The sequence below is a fragment of the Cryptomeria japonica genome, chromosome 3, assembly GCF_030272615.1.
Source record: "Cryptomeria japonica chromosome 3, Sugi_1.0, whole genome shotgun sequence".
Taxonomy (NCBI): domain Eukaryota; kingdom Viridiplantae; phylum Streptophyta; class Pinopsida; order Cupressales; family Cupressaceae; genus Cryptomeria; species Cryptomeria japonica.
The window spans coordinates 306,215,523-306,234,003 of NC_081407.1; the positions used below are offsets into that span (position 1 = coordinate 306,215,523).

The 18,481-nt window shown below is 36.4% G+C and overlaps 1 protein-coding gene across 2 annotated transcripts in view; it reads left to right on the plus strand.

Annotated features, from left to right (window-relative positions):
- The window catches only part of LOC131034301 (uncharacterized), a 32,117-nt gene extending 14,557 nt beyond the window's left edge, over positions 1-17,560 (plus strand). For both annotated transcript variants that reach the window (XM_057965772.2, XM_057965771.2), the window contains exons 2-4: positions 16,665-16,715; positions 16,891-17,024; positions 17,187-17,560. In XM_057965772.2, coding sequence (XP_057821755.1) covers positions 16,665-16,715; positions 16,891-17,024; positions 17,187-17,274 — 273 coding nt within the window. In that variant the 3' untranslated portion in view covers positions 17,275-17,560. The remainder of the gene's footprint in view (positions 1-16,664; positions 16,716-16,890; positions 17,025-17,186) is intronic.
- Positions 17,561-18,481: the final 921 nt, after the last annotated feature.

Sequence of the window (18,481 nt, forward strand, 5' to 3'; positions counted from 1 at the left end):
GGCATTGGAAACCAAATTTGATCATGCCAAGATGTAATTGAAGTAGTGGGACTGATGGGTCCTACAAATGGCATTGCTTTATCTGTTTTATTCCCACTTTCACAAGACTTTCATATGTTTTAAAATTTCATTTCAAACTATGTTTTAACTTAATAGATGATATATGACATGTGATGAATAAATATGTTTTTGGATTTTCATGGTTGATATAATGTGATAATGTTATAAATGGTGTTGATGGGAATGAGTGCATGTTCTAGATATTAACATGTAGCTTGAGGATTGACTAATGGCCCACAGCTAAAGCAGAATGTTCCCTTGCAGCCAGTGTGGAAGAAGTTAAGGAGGTGCCAACCGAAACATAACTGTTAAGAGTTCTGCTGACCTTATCTCTGAAGAATAAATGCACTTGGAGGATATGGAAGAAGCTCATAGGATAGTGGATTTATGTTTCATTATGACATTCATTCACTTCTTGCACGTTTCCTATCTTTTTGTTTTACCGATTGAATAAGAGTCCAATTCAGCTTGTGTGACTTTTGTTAGTTTAAGTTGTTGCTTTCAGTATTAGGAGGATAAGTCATCCTCAGTGTTAGGGAGACTTTACAAGTGTACATAGCAATTTCTAAGATGTAATTAACTCGTTGGCTTGAGAATGTGTATAAAGTCTAATTTTGCTATTGTTTGGGAGATCTCTTCCGCATATATGATACAAATTAGATTTTGCTAGATTTCTGATTAGCTAGAGAAGCTACTACTATTCGTTATATACCATTGAAAAATAAATAAAATGATGATTGATTATATTCTGAGTTAAGACTATTGTGTATTCAGAGGTTGCAATCCTCAAGCAAGGACCACTTGAGGTAGTGTAGTCTTCTTTATAGTTAGATTGTTAATTTAGCATTAGTTAAGATTGTTCATTGCTTTAATAAATTAGTTGTTATAATTATTCTTCTTCAGTTAGCTAGCAAAGTCATAACACTGCACTACCTGCAATGACTGCTAAGTCACTTTTCAAATACCCACAGAATCTGCTGTGCAGATAGGTTTTCATTTCAGCATTGTTTTTGTTTCAGTTAATTGTTGAATTCTGTTAGTCCCCTTTACACAATTGATATACAGCTTAGAGAGTCCTTGGCTACACATACAATACCAACATCAACCAAGTATATACATCCCTGGTTGATAATTGAATGAACCCCTCTAGTATAGTAGGTTACTTAATATAGAATATGTTGGTCTGTTAAAAGCATAGATTGAGTTGTCTGCATCAACCTATTGGACTTAGGAGGAGTCAGTCATGGATGATGATTGGTGCCAACGTGGAGAATTATTAAAAATAGATATGCTCTCAAGAACTTCGGAGAACACCCCAGGTTGCCAAAAAATGCTTTTGAAAGTGTCATTGCAATTCAAAACACCAACCAAGCTCAATGCCATTAACAAAAACCAAAAAATATTGAACTTGTGCTCTCCAAGAAGTTTGGAGTTCTCCCCAACTCACTTGGAAGCTTATGGGAAAACTTGGAAACTATCCAAAATCTCATAGAGTAAAATTGCTAAAAATGGGAACATTACACGAACATAGGCCCCTATTGACAAAGCATGGTGTAGGCAAATGAAGTAAAAAATTAGTGGGATTTGTTAGTTAGTGGAGTGATTACACGTGGTAGCTTTCCATGTACTTCTACCATAGTGGCAGTACCTAAGAAAAATGGTCCCTAGTGCATGTGCATAGACTATTGAGCCTTGAGCAAAATAAATATGAAAAATAGGTGTCCCTTATCTTGGATTGATGATCTTTTGGATTAGTTGTACCATGTTAAATACATTTCCAAGTTAGATCTCATGTCCAGATATCACTAAGTAAGATCAAACAAAAAGATGTTTGGAAGTCGATGTTTAAGACTAGAAAGGGTCTCAATGAGTCACATGTACTTCCTTTTAGTTTGCAACACATTAGTAACTTTCATGAGGATGATGAATGAGGTATTAAGACTATTTATTGATGCTTGTGTCACAATTTAATTGGATGATATCTTGTTTTTTAGCAGGAAATAGCAATGCAATCTTCATGATGCCCTTTAACAATCTAAGGTGGTAAAAAATCATTGGCATCTTCACAACTTGTTTGCTCACAGTCTTACTCCATATTTCCACCTCTAACCAGATTATCGTTGTTACCTAAACCAGATTTACCAGTAGAGTTCTTACTTCACAAAGGTCAGCCCATTCTCAAATGTCTTTTCCTTTTCCAGAAAAACAGGCATTGTGCCCACCCATGCCAATAACTTTATAATTATGAACATACCCATGGAAAGGAATTCAAATGAAGCTAGGAAGACAAATAAAAAGGAAATCAAAACTCTTGCATTCATAGGTAGAAGTGAAGACTTTGTGTCGTACACTTTTATTACTTTACCAAGGGGTTTTGTGTGGAAACAAAAACCACAAATTAGGTGGCACATTGCAGATTTCAATCCATTTCAGGGAAGAGTTTAAAATCACATCCTCAGTGTTTGTATTAGGGTCCCAAGAAAATGCTCGAAACATGTACCTTCCCACATTCCAAAATCCTTTTTTGCATACTATTATTCAAGCAAACAAAAAATTAAGCCCTCTAAATCATACATTGAAACTTAACATATGTTTCCAATTTTTTTCCTTACATTGTAGATAACTAATCATAAAAAAAAATTCATTTAGGAAGATCCACAAGCAGTAACAAACAAAGAAAATACCCACAAATTTAATCTATTTCCTTTCCTCCAAAACCCCAAGCATTTTTTCATTGAGCAATAGGGTGAAGAGTAGATCATTGCCCACCTTGCAAACCTTTTACGTGCACTTGTGCTTGAATGGATCTTCAATGCTCTTGAACTCAAAATACAACTCCCTTTTTATTACTGTTTGCTTACTAGAAACCAGAGCTTCCTCGAATGATTTACCATTAAACCAACCTCCGTCATTCTTTGCTTCAATATGCGTAATGTCCCCTACTAGGTTTAAGCCTGTTTTAACCATAATTAATCTATTTCAATTAGGAGACAAATCTGTGATATTCTACAGTTCAATTAATTTATCAATTATTAATAAGTAAATTGTTCATCTACCATACTAGATAACTAATTCTATTATACTAGATAATTAATTTTATCATCCATAACTCTTAGTGCAAGTGTCAGCCTTTGTTACTACTTCAGTTCTAAAGAAGAAGAGGTTGTCTATGTTACCAAAGTGCTTAGAGACCAAAATACAATAGGCTCCCTCAAAGTTTACGGATCCAAGCCATTACCCTAACTTGGGACCATGCCCTCAAAGTTTATTGGATGGTGATCCTTACCCTATCTTGGAAATCATCCTATTGATTGGATTTAGACTGCCCATCTTAAATAGTGACATTGGTAGCAAGAATGAAATTGTATATACATATTCTTCTTAATGTTTATTACCTTAAGAGTTCTTTTTGATTTACAATCTAATATTGTTATTTTTTCTGATCAAGACATTATATATATATAGTTCTCAGAAAGAAGCATCAATACTATAACAATTTACGAATAAAACATACTGATGGCAACAACAGACAACAATTTGCTTATATCTACCAATCTCTACTTTTCTTTCCTTATCATTCGATGCCTGTCCATATTGGAACGTGTTGTGACGTTTTCACATATCGCCCCATTGCAAATGGGGACCCCTCTACTTTTTAGGCCCTTCCGGTCTTTTGGCTTTGTTTTTTGGGTCTTTTCGCAGTAGCCTTGTCAGTCTCTTTTCTTTGCAAGTGTTTGGGGGTCATAATGATTAAGTTTGCTTTTTGTTTGAGCCAATTTGGTTAAGTCTAGGACTTGTTTTGTTAATTTTAGGGTTTCTGCCTTCAGTCCTATATTTTAGGGGTTTCTTTTAGGGTTTTGGAAAAATTGAACTTAGAACTAGAATCGGGACCCATCAAGGAACCTCCCAGTAAAATTTGAGCGAATTCTAAGCACTTACTATTTTTAGTAAGTTTCACTGCCTCCCCGGATTGGTCTAATTTTTCCAAAAATCAAACTTACTATTTTTAGTAATTTCTATTTTTAGTAAGTGCTTTCCTGACCTATCTTGTCCAAACCCTAACATTTTGAAACACTTACTATTTGGGAAAATCTATTTTGGCAGGTTCATCCCTGAAGACGCTGAAAATTGAACGTTCATGAAGATCATCTCAAAATTTGGAAGAGTCAGAATGCAGGCAAGTGTGATCAAAATTTGGCTATGGGAACCACTCCAAGAATGGAAAGCTCGAAAAATCATCTAAGTCTGGAAATTCATATCAATTCACAAATTTCATCTTGATTTGGAAATGGCCCGAAATTTGACACTGTCTGAAAATTTCAAAGATCTTCCAAAACCTAGAATTTGCATTATAATTCCTAGAGATCTGAAACCACTCTCAAACATCCTGCCAATATATATGAAATATAACTTAAAGTATAAGAAAGGAAAAAGACAATGTTATATTTCATATATTCTGATGAAGAGAATGAAGAAAAAATCATGAAAATCCTTCCCCAAGTTAATTCAGTGCCCAAGTTTGGGCAAGGGCGCTAAAACAAGGTGTCCAAGGAAAGCATGGAAATGTTGAAATTCCACCAACAAAGCAAATTACCGCCCATGTGAGGTTCAGGGGGCCAAATGCAAGGGATGAAAGAAAACTCCCAAAAATCATAAATTCCTCCTTCATAGCAAAAATCCGCCCTAAGTCAAGGTAGGGTGCCAAAGTGGGGGTGTTGTGGAAGATTGGAAAAAGCGTGAATTCTTTGGCAACTAACAAATAGTGCCCATGCTTGGAATGGAGTGCCAAATCCCTCCCGCCTTGGAAAGATGTGAAATAGTGAACTCCTCCCTCATAAAGAAATTGTGCCCATGCTAGGTGAATGGCGCCAAGCAAGGGTGTCCATGGAAAGCATAAAAAAGTAAAAATCCTTGCCTTAAGGAAAATTGCGCTTAGCAGTGAAGGAGGGCGCTGGAATGAAGTGTTCAAGGAAAGTTTGAGAAAGAGTAAGTTCCACGCCCTGTGAAGAAATCCGCTTGGGCAAGGATGAGGGCGCCAAGAAGTCATGGGAGATAGTAAAATGTATGAATTCCTTGGACAACTCAAAATCCCGCCCATGAAAGTCAAAGGGCACCAAAGCAATGGCCAACAGGGAGAATGGACAAAATTGTGAATTCCTTGACCTTAGTCAAATTCCGCCCTACTCCTCAGGAGGGTGCTAAATAGGAGAGGTCATGGAAAGAGGGACAAATAGAGAATTCCATGACAAGGTCAAAAATCTGCCCAAGAAGATCATAGGGCACCAAATCCAAGGGATGATGGATAATTCAAACAAAGCATGAATTCCTCCTTCAGTGTGATTTTCCGCCCATATACATGAATGGGCGCCAAAATGCCTAGGCTTTGGAAAATGTGTAAAGGATGAATTCCTTCATCAAGCCAGTTCAACGCCCAAGTTCAAAGATAGGAAAGGAAGGTTTAAATGATGATGAAATTTCTACTCCAAGATGATTCCATGCTCAAAAAATATCGGAAGACTCCCATTGACCAAGGATGAAATGATGAATTCCACTATGCAAAATGAATTCCATGCTCAAGCCGGGAAACTAAGGAAATTTGTCTAAGACATGAAAATCCAGGGGTCAAGGAAGAATGAAAAGTAGAAATCCCCTTGGAACTTTTTTTTGAAATTTCCATTTTTAGACACCAAATCTTATCAGAATCCGAATTTTTTTGTAGATTTGGACTCGTGGGAGAATTCTCTCTCTTGGACCTGGGTCCTAAATTTTAGGAAAATTCCTAAAAAATAGGAAATGTGGCAAATTGGTCAAAAAGCTCCTTGCAGATGTGATGAATTCAAAGAGCACAAAAAATTCCGTCCTCGAGAAAGAAATGTGGCCAAGGTGAAGAATTCCAGGAAAGTAGAAAAGTTGACTAAGTGTTGGAAATTCCTTCCTTCACGACAAAATTCTTGGAAAAGGTGAAAACTTGGCTAAGTGTTGGAAATTCCTTCCTTCAAGACGGAATTCCAAGCAAGGAAGAAATCACACCCAAGGATGGCTTGAAGATAAAATTTCTAAGGCAAGGAAGGAATCAAGGATGAATAGAACAAGAAATTCCCCCCCCCCCCGAATTTTTTTGAAAAATCCATTTTCGGGCATCAAAAATCATTCGAATTTCAAAATGATGTTAGATTTGGATTTGTGAGAGAATTTTCTCTCTCCTGGACCGTGGAACCCTAATTTGAAAATTTTCCTAAAAAATTGGAAATATGCAGAATTGATGAAAAATCTTCTCCAAGGCAAGGAAAATTCAAAACTTCAAAGAAAATTCTTCCCAGATGAAATTTTCTCTCTCCAAGGGTTTCTCACCATGTGGTAGCCAGGTCAACGCATGTTGAATTAATGGAGCACCTTTATTGCATGTAGCCGTCACATTTAGGGTGCTATGGCAGATTCCTTTTGCATGGCAGTCGTCGTACTTAATGCAGTGGTGGAGCATCTATTGCATGTAACCAATTTGGAAGTGATGGTGCATTCAATGCACATTGAGCAAATTTGAAAGAAGTGGTGCATTTAATGCACAATGGATGCCATTTTTGGCAGGAATGTAATTAATTGTAATGGGATGGAATTAATTGTATAAGGGCATGACGGGTTATTAATTGTTGATTCCCACCTTGTTGCATCATGTGTGGGGAATCTTTTAGGGAAAACCCTAATTAGGGTTTGCATGTGTAATCATGGCCCAAAGCCTATATAAAGGGGTGATCCCCCTCATTTGAAGGAGGGAGATTTGTATGAAATTGTTGCGATAAGTTTTGAGATAATAACAGTGAAACATTGTTCTCTGATGGTGTCCACTTAAGTTATTTTTTTCAAGACTTGCATGGTTTCACCTTCCTCACTTAGAGTAGAATTTTATTTTCTCAGTTGTTAGATAAAGTGCTTTGATTTCAATGGAGAATGTAATAGTGTTTGATGAATTTGCATGGTTCTTTTTTTTTTTTGCATCGTGCTGATTGTAAGTTGCAGTGTAAAGTTAGCCTAAACCCCCAAACGTGTGCTAAGTTCGGTTGTGGACAATCGTTTGGATTGTTCTGTGTTGGGTATTCAAATGCACTTTCTCAATGTGAAAATCCTTCAACATCCTCAGAAGATTGCACCGGTTCTTGCAGAGTTGTAGTTAATCTTGGCAAAGCAGAGCTTGGTTTATTTGGAATTTGTCCACCAAAGCATTAACTGTTGATATCATTGCCCTTAGGAGTAGATTTAGATCCTTCTAAACCCTTTCCCCTTTATTTTCAGTTCATTTTAGTTCGTTCAAAGCAGAAGCATCGCAAAATTGCCGTATCCGATGATGAAGTCCTAGCCACATCAAAGAAGTGAAAGAATGATGCAAACGTAAGGCCCCTTTGATTACTAGCAATCACATCCGCCAACTGAGTCACGTCCGTTGCATGAAGGAACATTGGAGTTAGCCGTTTGAACTTTCCGTAATCTTAGCATATGGTTAAACTTTGATCAAGAGAGAGTGAAGTGACCATTGGTAACTTTATTCTGTGTTAGACGTTGTCATAAAAAAAACATCAACAAAATGCTTATGACTTTTCCCTTGCACCCTTTTGTTCTCTTCATTCATCCGTTATTAGGAGTCGTGCCTTTTCAAGTATGACAGCCGATATATTATGGCTGAGTATTTAATCGATCATGCTTTGGGGTTTAGGGTATTATTGATCATAAATTAATATTTAGTTATTAAATTAATATATTAAATATTTAGACATTAAATTAATATTAATTTTTTAAATATTAGGCATTGATTAAGTATAAGATAGAAAATAGAAATTGGTTATATAAGAAATAAATTAATAAGGTAAGAAATACGAAAGATCCCTACAGTTTGGACTGAAATTTTCTTGCTTCCAAGATACTGTAATGATGTTTTATAACTGTTTTGCTGATGGTTTTTGATTGAGTTTGTTTTCAATAGTTTGCATAGTGTTTTTTCATAATCAAATGCCAATAAACCAACACTTGGAAGGAAAAATGCAAGAATGCAACTGACTGATTTAAACTTCAGAATTCTGATTTCTTATGACAGCAACATGATAACTTCCAAAATCTAGGAAACTATTCCATCAAGGCATAATGAACATACCAGGAGTCCAATGCCCAGCCAAAAGAGGGAATTTATTGAATAATCTTGAATAAGTGACAATGGGTGAGCACTCAAAGATGTCCAATGACTCCAAAGGAGTTTATTTGCATCAACAATAATTACTAAAAACAAATATACTGAAATTGCTAAGGATTGTGCCTGGCCTCTAGGCAAGATTTTTGAATTTCCTAAGTTTTCCTCAAAGAATCCTTGATCTAGACCTAGACTGACATCTGTGGCCTGTAACAATTTCCAGCTTCCTTTTGAGTTGTACAACCCAAATGATGAAGCCAGGGAGCTGCAAGTGGTACGACTAGCAAGGAGGAGGTAGAGCTGGCTCAAGAAATGGTACGAATGCCTTTGGGGGTCTCCAAATTCTCCTGAATCTGCAATACAAAGTCTGAATCTGCTGGTAAAGTTCTGAATTTGCTGATATAACTCTCAATTGAAGCACAAACAGGAATCCTGTATGAATTCCCCACAATTATGAACTGGGTTGACATCCAATTCATTGATCCCCAAGGAGTTTTTGTTCCATAGAGGCTTGTTTGCTGCCGAAATTCATCTGCAGATCTCAATTCCCGAGAAGTTGATTGTATAATGATTCAAAGATGCCAAAAATGGAGCCCCACACATTGCTTTATTACTTCCCAACCCTAGTCGCACATTTTTGTGTTCTCATGTTTTAATTTAATGAAATCTATTAAATGTAATAAACTCCTTGCCAAATCGCCCAACTTGAGGGCCTTATTATTCATTGACTTGGCCTCACCTTTTAAAAACACTTCATGCTTAGGAAAACGTGCCATGGGATCCTTTTTAATAACTTAATTCAACTTTGCACTTTATTTCATAAAGTCACTTTAATTAATTCTTTTTCTATTTTTAGAAAAAGTGACTTTATATTATAATAACATTATAATATCAAATAATAACACTATCAAGCGCACAAATGCCATGTGTAGACCCCCATGTGCCATCACTATCATCTCCTATTCACTGAATTCACCTGCGGAGATGGATAACAGGTGAATCTCATCTTCTAAGTGATCGCCTAGGAAAATGGGGACATGACAAAATATTAATATTTATGTAGAGATATTACAATATGCATCTCCATCAATAACCCGCTTGCATTTTGATGCTACTAGCTCACAAGAAAAATCCTTTTAAGACATTCACAAGCTAGAGAAAAAGAAATTATGCTTACAAAGTCCAAAAGTGCAGACTGAATATGGGATGATATCAAACATATTAAAAGAAAAGATAACATAAAACAGTAGAACACAACATAAGCCACTATACACCCTAAACAAATTATCCCACAAAACAAAGGACTATCACAGGTTTGGGGTCTCTGTCTCTGGATAATATAGGCAACTTCTTCTGCTTATCCATAATGATTGAGTTTAATTTTTCTTTCATGCAGCCCTTAGGGAGTGTGTATCTTGTAGGGGCCTTGAAATCTTTGGATTTGTGGGGTTGGTGGAATTTTAGGAAACCCTCTTGGGAAGAGGGTTTTCTTTCTTTTGGCTGTATTGATAGCTATGGCTGTCTAGAAATTCTTTGTTGTAATTGAATTTAATTTCTCTCATTAATATAATTCTTTAAATACAAAGGACCATCAAGAGGACAAGATCACAAACAGAACGAAGAGAGAAAGTTAGCTAGAAGAATAATGGAGGAAGACTCATCTTCCACATGAATGTCATTCACCCCCTATAATATATTAGTTTTGCTTGTTTTAGTTATTCCATTATTGCAAAATCTCCCCGACAAAATATTTTGAAGATTTAATTGTATATTTTGTCCATAGCTCAGCATCTAAGGTTAGTTTAGATCTTAGGGAGCTGCCCCTTACAACTTGGAGAGAGGTTTTACCTCACATGCTGTTTTCATTTGAGTTGTCTTGAAAGAGAAAAATTAAAATGCAAGCAGATTTTAGTACTCACTATGGGGCATGAGATATAACAATCCAATCTTGCAATGGGAAAGTTAGTCTTGTCACTTCAAGTGAAGCTTTTCTATTTTGGTGGATAAGGTCTATGCTAGATCATAGAGGCAAGCAGGTTTTTTTGATCCTATCTTTTGACTGTTCATCCTCCATCCTCAAGTGAATGTAGTCCTTCCTTAGCATCTATTCCTAAACTTTTTGAGATATTCTCTATGTTGGACAAAGAACCTTTGCAAACAATTGGTGACAATTGTCATGTTCCCCTTTTGTAATTATCTATGTTATGGACCAAATCTCTTATCTCCTATTATTTGCATCTCCCTTGACCCAATTTTGTGTATGTGTTCATCTCCATCACCCATGTAGTTGCCAAAGGTCTCTGAAGTTTCTAAGTATGGAAGCATGTCCAATTCTCTAAGTTTGTGTAAGTCATTGGAATTGTGGAGTTTCACTTCTCGACATGTCCTTTACTCTATTTCCATTTGGGCATCAAACTTCCCCATTCTTCATACCTTGTGCTCTTTCTCTACTTTCATTTTTTGTCCCATCAAGACTTTGAATTTTCCCATATTTTCATACCTCTCCACCAAACCTTGCTCCTTCACAAGCCTTTGTCAAAGAGTTGGACTTCCTCTCACTGATATGCCTCCCTTTTGAACTCTAGCCTTCAACTTGTGGTACAAGTCATGGAGTACCCCTATCACTCAAACTGACATTTTTGCCTCTTCTCACTATTCACCTCACCTACCTCCTCGCATGATTGAATCACCATTACTGCTTAGTTGGATGATGTTTCTTTCAAAAGATTGTGGGAATAAAAGGATCATTTAATAATGGGGATGTGTATCCACGTGGACCTCTAGTAGTGCAAACAAGGGGGACAACCATGGCCATCATTAATGTAGTCGTTACGATTTCAAAACCTGTAGGATCCTTGCCATTATTGTAGAGGATGATTGCAAGTCGTAGGAAACATTCCCCATGCCTCTAAAGCTCATTCCAATGTACGTGGCATGATTTCATGCACAACTTGAAGGAAATTGCTGCTTGTTTGGTATGGGTATTTTTTGGCTGAATACTAATTGCAAGATTTGGGATTCAATACAGTCTTTGGCTCTCTTCCAGTGGGTATTAAGGATTTGAGGTCTGAACATAATAGTTTTAATGAAAATATGCCAAACCCTAACTCAAAGTTGTTCTAACCCTAGCTTTCAAGCATAGAGATAAAAGGAAAGAAACCCTTGGATTCACAAGAGGTCAAAGGATGAAAATTCTGAAGATCTTGCATGTCAAAGGACAAAAACCTTGTAGGCCAACGAAGCAATCAAAGAGGTTGATAGATTAACAACTTTGCTAGAAATAGAAAACTCAATTAAAGAGGTTGATATTTTTCTTCATCATTTCATCAAAGGATCACAATTAGATGGGGAACATTTTCTTCTCTTGAATATAATTTAGCTCCAAATAGGCTCATTGGATTAGAGGATTATTTTCAGAATTCAATGCCAAACCTTGACATTTTCTTGCTTCAAAGTGAGCCATCATTATAGGACATAGTGAATTTTTTATTGAGGTTTGATTTATCTGCATCCTTGATAGCTCCCAAGTAATCAGTGAAGAATCAGTGGATGGACAGGCATCACATGCAATGAGTTTTAGGTAGAAGAGGATATCACAGAAGAGGGCTATCAAGAGCATAACGGAAGAATAAAGTTTGAGGTTGTCTTTAATATGTAGATATGCTATGACATTAGGATTCTACAAGGTATATTCTAGATGAATGGATGATGTTAATTGAAGTTGAAGAATTTATAGTGTACCTAAAATAACTAAGTAGTGATCAGTTCTAACCAAGTTTTTCTTTGCATGATCTTCAATGTCATCATGATATATGCCACCATGGTTGCACCCTTAGCTTAAGAGGATGGATTATTTTTCCTAGCATCTAAATCCTTTTGTCTTGCTAGTCCTCTTTTCTTCCCTTAAGTAGACATTTTGGGTGCTTGTTATGTTGTGAGGTGCTTCCCTTTTTGAGATGTGTTTTCTTTTATCATTGTTTTGTTTAGGTTAGGTTGGTCATTTTGTTTAGGTGTTAGAAATATCCTTTCTTTAGGCTAGGTTTCTCATTTGTTTAGGTGTTAGAAATATTCTTACTCTACTACCTAGTGGATGAACATTGTTATGCTTTTAAGTTTAAACTATAAGTTCTGTAGTTCTCCTATGGTCCAAAATGTTCCATGGTTCCTGAAGAGAGCCAATTGTTGCACCCCTACAAAAATTTTGATGGCAAGTCCTTTTGTGCATGTTTCATTGTGTTCATTTGTCAAATTGTTGCAGACTAAAGTTGATTGTCATAGTGTGCGTTTATTGTTTGTTTTGTTTCAAACATCTATCATTTCTACGGATGGATAGGTGGTTTTCCATGGTTCTCATTTAAAGAAAATTAGGGGAGCCATATTCATGACATAATGCTTGTCTAATTGTATATCCACTCAAGGGAGATTGTGATTCAAAGATGCCATTGTTTGAATTAGAAATTGTTCCAAGTGAATGAGTAGCGGCAAATTACTAACCACTTGACATGAACACTTGAGAAGTGTGCTTCCAAGAGGCCTTCCATGATAGAGAGATATACAAGGCAGGGTCGAAGTGACAAAGGTCAAGTTAAGGTGTACCTAGGCAGGGTTAGATGGCAAGTAGAAGGGAAGTGCTTTGCTAATTTAGTTTCAGCTGAACCTTTTAGTGGCAAGGAGATGACAAATGTGCACTTGCATCAAACCTTAGGTGGCAAACATGAAGGGAAAGGGCACCTAATAAGTGTATTGAAAGAAGATTTATGTAACATACATGATTGATTGGCATGCTTGAGTAGTCTTGGAGTCATAAGTAACATCCAGTCAATCTTTAAGTGAGATAGATGACAATAAAGTGTGCCTAGGAGGCACATGACAATAGTTAAGTGACAAAGGTTAGTGTATGGCATGCCTGGACGCTTGATGATTAGTTTCAAGTGACATAGATGAGGTGGAAGCATGCTTGTGTGTTATTTGTCAAGCCTTTTGATTGTAGTGATATTTTCAGGAGTTACATACTCTGTATGGTTTCTCATGTTTATACTTTCAGTAGATATATTTAAATGTTATGTTTTTCAAAATTTTGCTTCTTTTAGTTTGTTGAAATTATTTTTAGGTCTTTTTAATTTATATGTATTTTAAAAATTTATTTATTATTTTTTATATATTATTTTATTTGTCATCCTCCTGCTGTCTCCAAAATCTGATTTTATTATACACGAGTGCTCGTTGCACATGTTGAAGTACATCCGTATCATTTGCATTAAAATATATTGAAGTCATCGAAAATGAGCTAGTTAGCTTCATGCAAATTATGTTTCATCCACCTCCAAAAATTAGCTCTTTCAACTGCACTTTCGGTGGCATAAATACTAACCAGGTCAAATACATCATCGTGAAGATTATGATGAGTTAGATGCGGTGTCTAGAGGGGTCATAGCCCCAAATTACCACATTTTGGGAAAATATTGGGGCAGGAGTACTAAAGACAATTGCAAGCCATTAGCAAACAAGTATAAAAATTTTAACTGTTCAATGATAATTAACATTGGTAGAAAAGATTGGCCACAATATTTTTGTCTGTATTACTATTTTATTTTCAGGGATCACTGACACCCTTCACATTCAAAGAGATGGATTTCATAATAGCAGGAGGGGAAGAGGCTAGTGTCGTGCCCTTGTCATGTTGTAATTGCTTAGGAAGCTTGAAAACACTGGAAGTTGACATTTTGCTTTTTTGGTAACAAACATCTCCCAAATTAATTTATCGCCACTTTACTTGCTCCTCCTTATGCTGAGTACAGATATTAGCTTGTCTCTAAAGATGTGGAGGGATTATAGGGTCCTTAGTGGTTTGAAGGTTTTTGCCTGCTTGAGAATTGCTTGCGTTGGCAGTAGGCAGTTTAGGAGCCATGGGCTGTTTGAACTTTGTTGTTAGTTTGATAGCTCCTGACTATTTGAACTGAGGGTGCTGATGGCTTGGGGGGAATTGGAGAAGACATCAAGTTACGATTTTTCATCTTTCCTCAATGTAAAATCCTCAACATAAAGCTTTCTGTTTGAACATTGATTGTTTCCTTCAAGGATTCAACAAGGTTGACTGAGACTCAAACACCTCAGTTTTTTTCAAAGAAAACTGACAACAGAATTGACCATTAAGAAAAGACCATAATTGGATGGGGGGTGTAGGAATCTCAATCTACAAGTGCATTGAAGCTTTGCTACCATGAAATATGTTCCTTCCTGTAATGTCCCCATTTTAACAGACTTGGATTTTGTGAGATTAGCCTATTATCCTGACCCTCATAGGCTAGTGTGTTGGATAGAGGGTCCTCTGAGGGTTGTATCTTCTCCAGTGTTCAGTGCGCTTCGATCTGGTTTTCGTTTGGCTTCATTTGGACTTCATTTGCCACACTTACTATTTATAGTAAGTCTGACATCATTGAGATGGACCCCTTACTATTTATAGCTGAGCAGTTGGTCACATGGGGAATTGCAGTGATGACTCCCATTTCAGACGGCTATGCGAGATGTTGAGTATTAATGGAGATATTAATATTTTAATGACCCTTATTATAATTAAATAACTAAAAGTGTTATAATAAAGTTATAACTTAACTTTATTATTGAGGGTCATGGCATCATTAAAAAGGGGGCCATTAATTAATTAATTATTGCACACTTACCAAGGCATACATTTAATGATTAATTAAGATGTTATATCATTTAATATCATTAAATATAATTAAAGGCATTTATGGAGAAAATCGAACCCTTGGTGATTGATTAGCATTTTGACATTGTTTATTCCTTGGGATTGGCGATCTGCTACAAGGGTTTCTGCAACTTGAGGAACGAAAACTCTTCAAGGTGATCAGCATTTGAGGTGTTGAAATAAACACTGAAATCTGCTAATTGGATGGCTTATGTCTGAGTCATCATTGGTGCATAATTGGTGAGAGCTTCATGAATTTGTGTGCCATTCAAGGGCAATTACAGTCATTTATTATCTGCAGACCTGGATGTGTGAATTTGCAGCTATTGACAACAGATTTTGAGTTTTCGAATCTGCTGCTACAGTGCCCGCGTCTACAGTGGCGTGAACAGTAAACGCTACAGTATATTGCATCTTAGTTGAGTCTACTCAAGGGTTCTTCAAGGGTTTTAATTGCTGCTCATTTCTAGATTAGTCGCTGCTATCATGACATTGAAATCTGGGCAAAATTTATGATTGTTGGAGGCTACATTTATTGCTGTTAGTACCACTCATTGGCACGTGGGAATTACATGTATGTATGACAAGTCTTTGTGTTAATGTCAATCTGCTGTAAGCGCATATTGGTCTCTTAGAGTGCATGCCAAATGTTCGTAGAAATGTCTAACAGCTGTAGACGCATATTTCATACAATTTCAGTCACATTGTCATTGAAAGGTTAGTGGTAGGTGTTACATTGCATTCTCATTTGGTTTCAGACTTTGATATATGTCCTTTTGAGTTCAATGAATGCATATTATCATCTCATAAATTAGAATATCAAAAAGAAACCACAATCAGCAAATATAGAAGTTTCATGACAAGTGTTTGACAATATTCCTTGAGCATTTAAATCAGAAATTTTCAATCAGATTTGGCAAGGGATATTACACTTCCCTTATTGAAAACGACATTAGTGGTCTGAGAAAATCCATGACACATGGTTAGGCATGGCAGTAAAATGCACCAGGTTCCAAAACTGAAACAGAAAGAAACCAATTTTTAAGAATTATTATTAATGGCAAAAAGTGAACTTTGAGCATTTCAGTTTTTGGGCTCCTGTTTGAACAGTCAATATAACCAATAAAAACATATTACGTTAAAATTATACAATACATATCTATAGAAATTCACAAGACAGCACATTAATCAAACTGAATTTAAGAGTTAGGATATTAACATCATTTTTATTACCTCAATCAATGCGTCGGTAACAAACTTCTGTGCTTATTTTTCTGCCACGGCGATGCTTAGCTCTAGCAGCAGCAACAGCTGCTTCTAGAGGCATTTAAAGTTAATTTTAAACCCCCTTACAATAAACTCCACTCAAAGGCAGAACAGTTAATGCTCAATCCATCCATAAATGTGTGATATTGCAATGACAATGTCTCATGCAAGCAGCAGCATGGACTGCAAACAAACAAGGGAAATAATAAGTAAATCCTAACTCTAACAAAAGCTCACCACATTGGTGAGATCTCCTTTGTAAAGCCTTAATGTAGACAGGTGACTTGGCTTCTCACCTATATATTCTTTGTTGGCATCATTCTTATTTCTCTTGAAGTGGTAGACTGGAAGTTGAAAACCTTATATTTATTTTCATTTGACCCTTTTAAGCAGTTTTCTGACTATTGGAAAATTAAAATAATCAATATCTAACCTATTTTTCATCTGATCCTGCAGAGTCTGGGGTTGTTCAGTTCTTTGATCATTATTGCTCTTCCAACACTTAATGTAAGAGAATTGTACCTGCTTAAATTTATAAAGTTGTACCATTCACTGGCTGTATTTTTCAGAGTGCGTTAAGTTTCTTCTTGGAAGTATTTGGAATGAATTTTCATTTCAATTTAACAAGAAAAAATGTAATTAATATGATGTGTGCCTTGTGTACATTATGACATGTAACCAGTCCTTCCAAAGGCTGTCAGTTTCTATGCAAAAGCTTTCAAAAACTATTAGTGAAGAAGTTCCTGGTACATTTATATCACTCAAATTTTCAGGCTTAGAGATCAACGACTTGGCGCTGCGGCTTAGAAACCTAAGGTAATTCAGAATGCATCAATGGCATTTGCTTCACTTGTTTGGAAAATCTTCTTAGTGTTTTTGAGGTATGATGTGAATGTCTTTTAATGGATCTTCTCTTGGTATTTATAATCTATGGATGGTCAATTTTTCATGTACTGATTCTCTGAATGTTTTATTTAGGGAAAGACTACATCGACGTTTTTTTCGAAGAAAAGATAGGGATAATAAACCTAGTGGTTCTCAAGGAAAGGACAGTCCTGTTTTCTAGTGAGAAAAATATAAGAAAGGTTGCATGTTGTAAGGAGATTTCTTCTTATATGTATAGTTAGTAAGCTTACAATGCCAGATATATTAGCTACTTTGATTACATCCTCAATGTTCAATAATTTCTTGTAGTTTGCGATTGCCAACATGCCATCATGCCATTTTTAAGTTATAAACCTTCCTTACCAGCAGGGAGCAATGATGTCAAGTCTTGTTTATAGATCTGGCACAAATTTGTGCTAGCAACTTTTGTTTTCAAATTAAGTATATTTCTTATCATTTCGAAATTGGATAGTTCTACTTCTAGAATTCTGTTTTGTTGTAATTGACAATTAACTTCTGAGAATTTGTTTTTGATTGATGGGTGAATATGTTTTACCGGGACCTCAAACACTTTTACAGCGAAATGTCAGCAGAACACTAGCTGACCAACAATGAGAAAAAACAAAACAATAATTACGACAAAAGCTATCAAAAACTCGGCCAAAAACACATCTTCACCCTCACTGCGTTTGGAATAACCCCAACTTATACAATCTCTGACCTATTCCTTGCAATCTGCATACCTTTAACTTGGGGATGGAATTTGGAAACAGATTTTGGCAGACCTCTCTTTTTGAACGATTGTCGTAGACACACCATTGGCCAGCTCCACTAAGCGTGGGAAAGGAGGGAGTCCTCAACCAACATCTCAACCATAGATAACCTACATGAATAGGAAGGTCCACTTGGAGATGTCAAATGCAGCATAAAATCCATAACAAGAGTCCCACCATTGCCTGCCAACTGGGCTATTGGCCTAGACACAGGAGATGTTTGATTCAGTTCTGAGAGCAAAGTCCTAATAGGGGATGACAACACTGCATAAACCACACCACCTAGGAAACTCCACCACGAGAGGAACCTCACTGTGAGATTCATGCACCAGAGAGTTAGACACAATGGAAACATCCATAGTTATATGATCAGGATGGGTATTCCTCCACCATGTAGCTTGCCAAGAACGAGAGCACTCAGAAGCAAGATATCCAGTAGCAAAGCATTGTCTGCACTAGAATGGCAGGCTCTCATAATCCAGTGGTTGAATCCATTGTCTATCCTTAATTATTGAGACAACATCACCATTAATAGCCTTGGAGATGTCGATGTCCACTAGGATACAGGCTAGTATTAGACGTGGCTAGATCCTCCTTTATAAAATGAGTATTAGA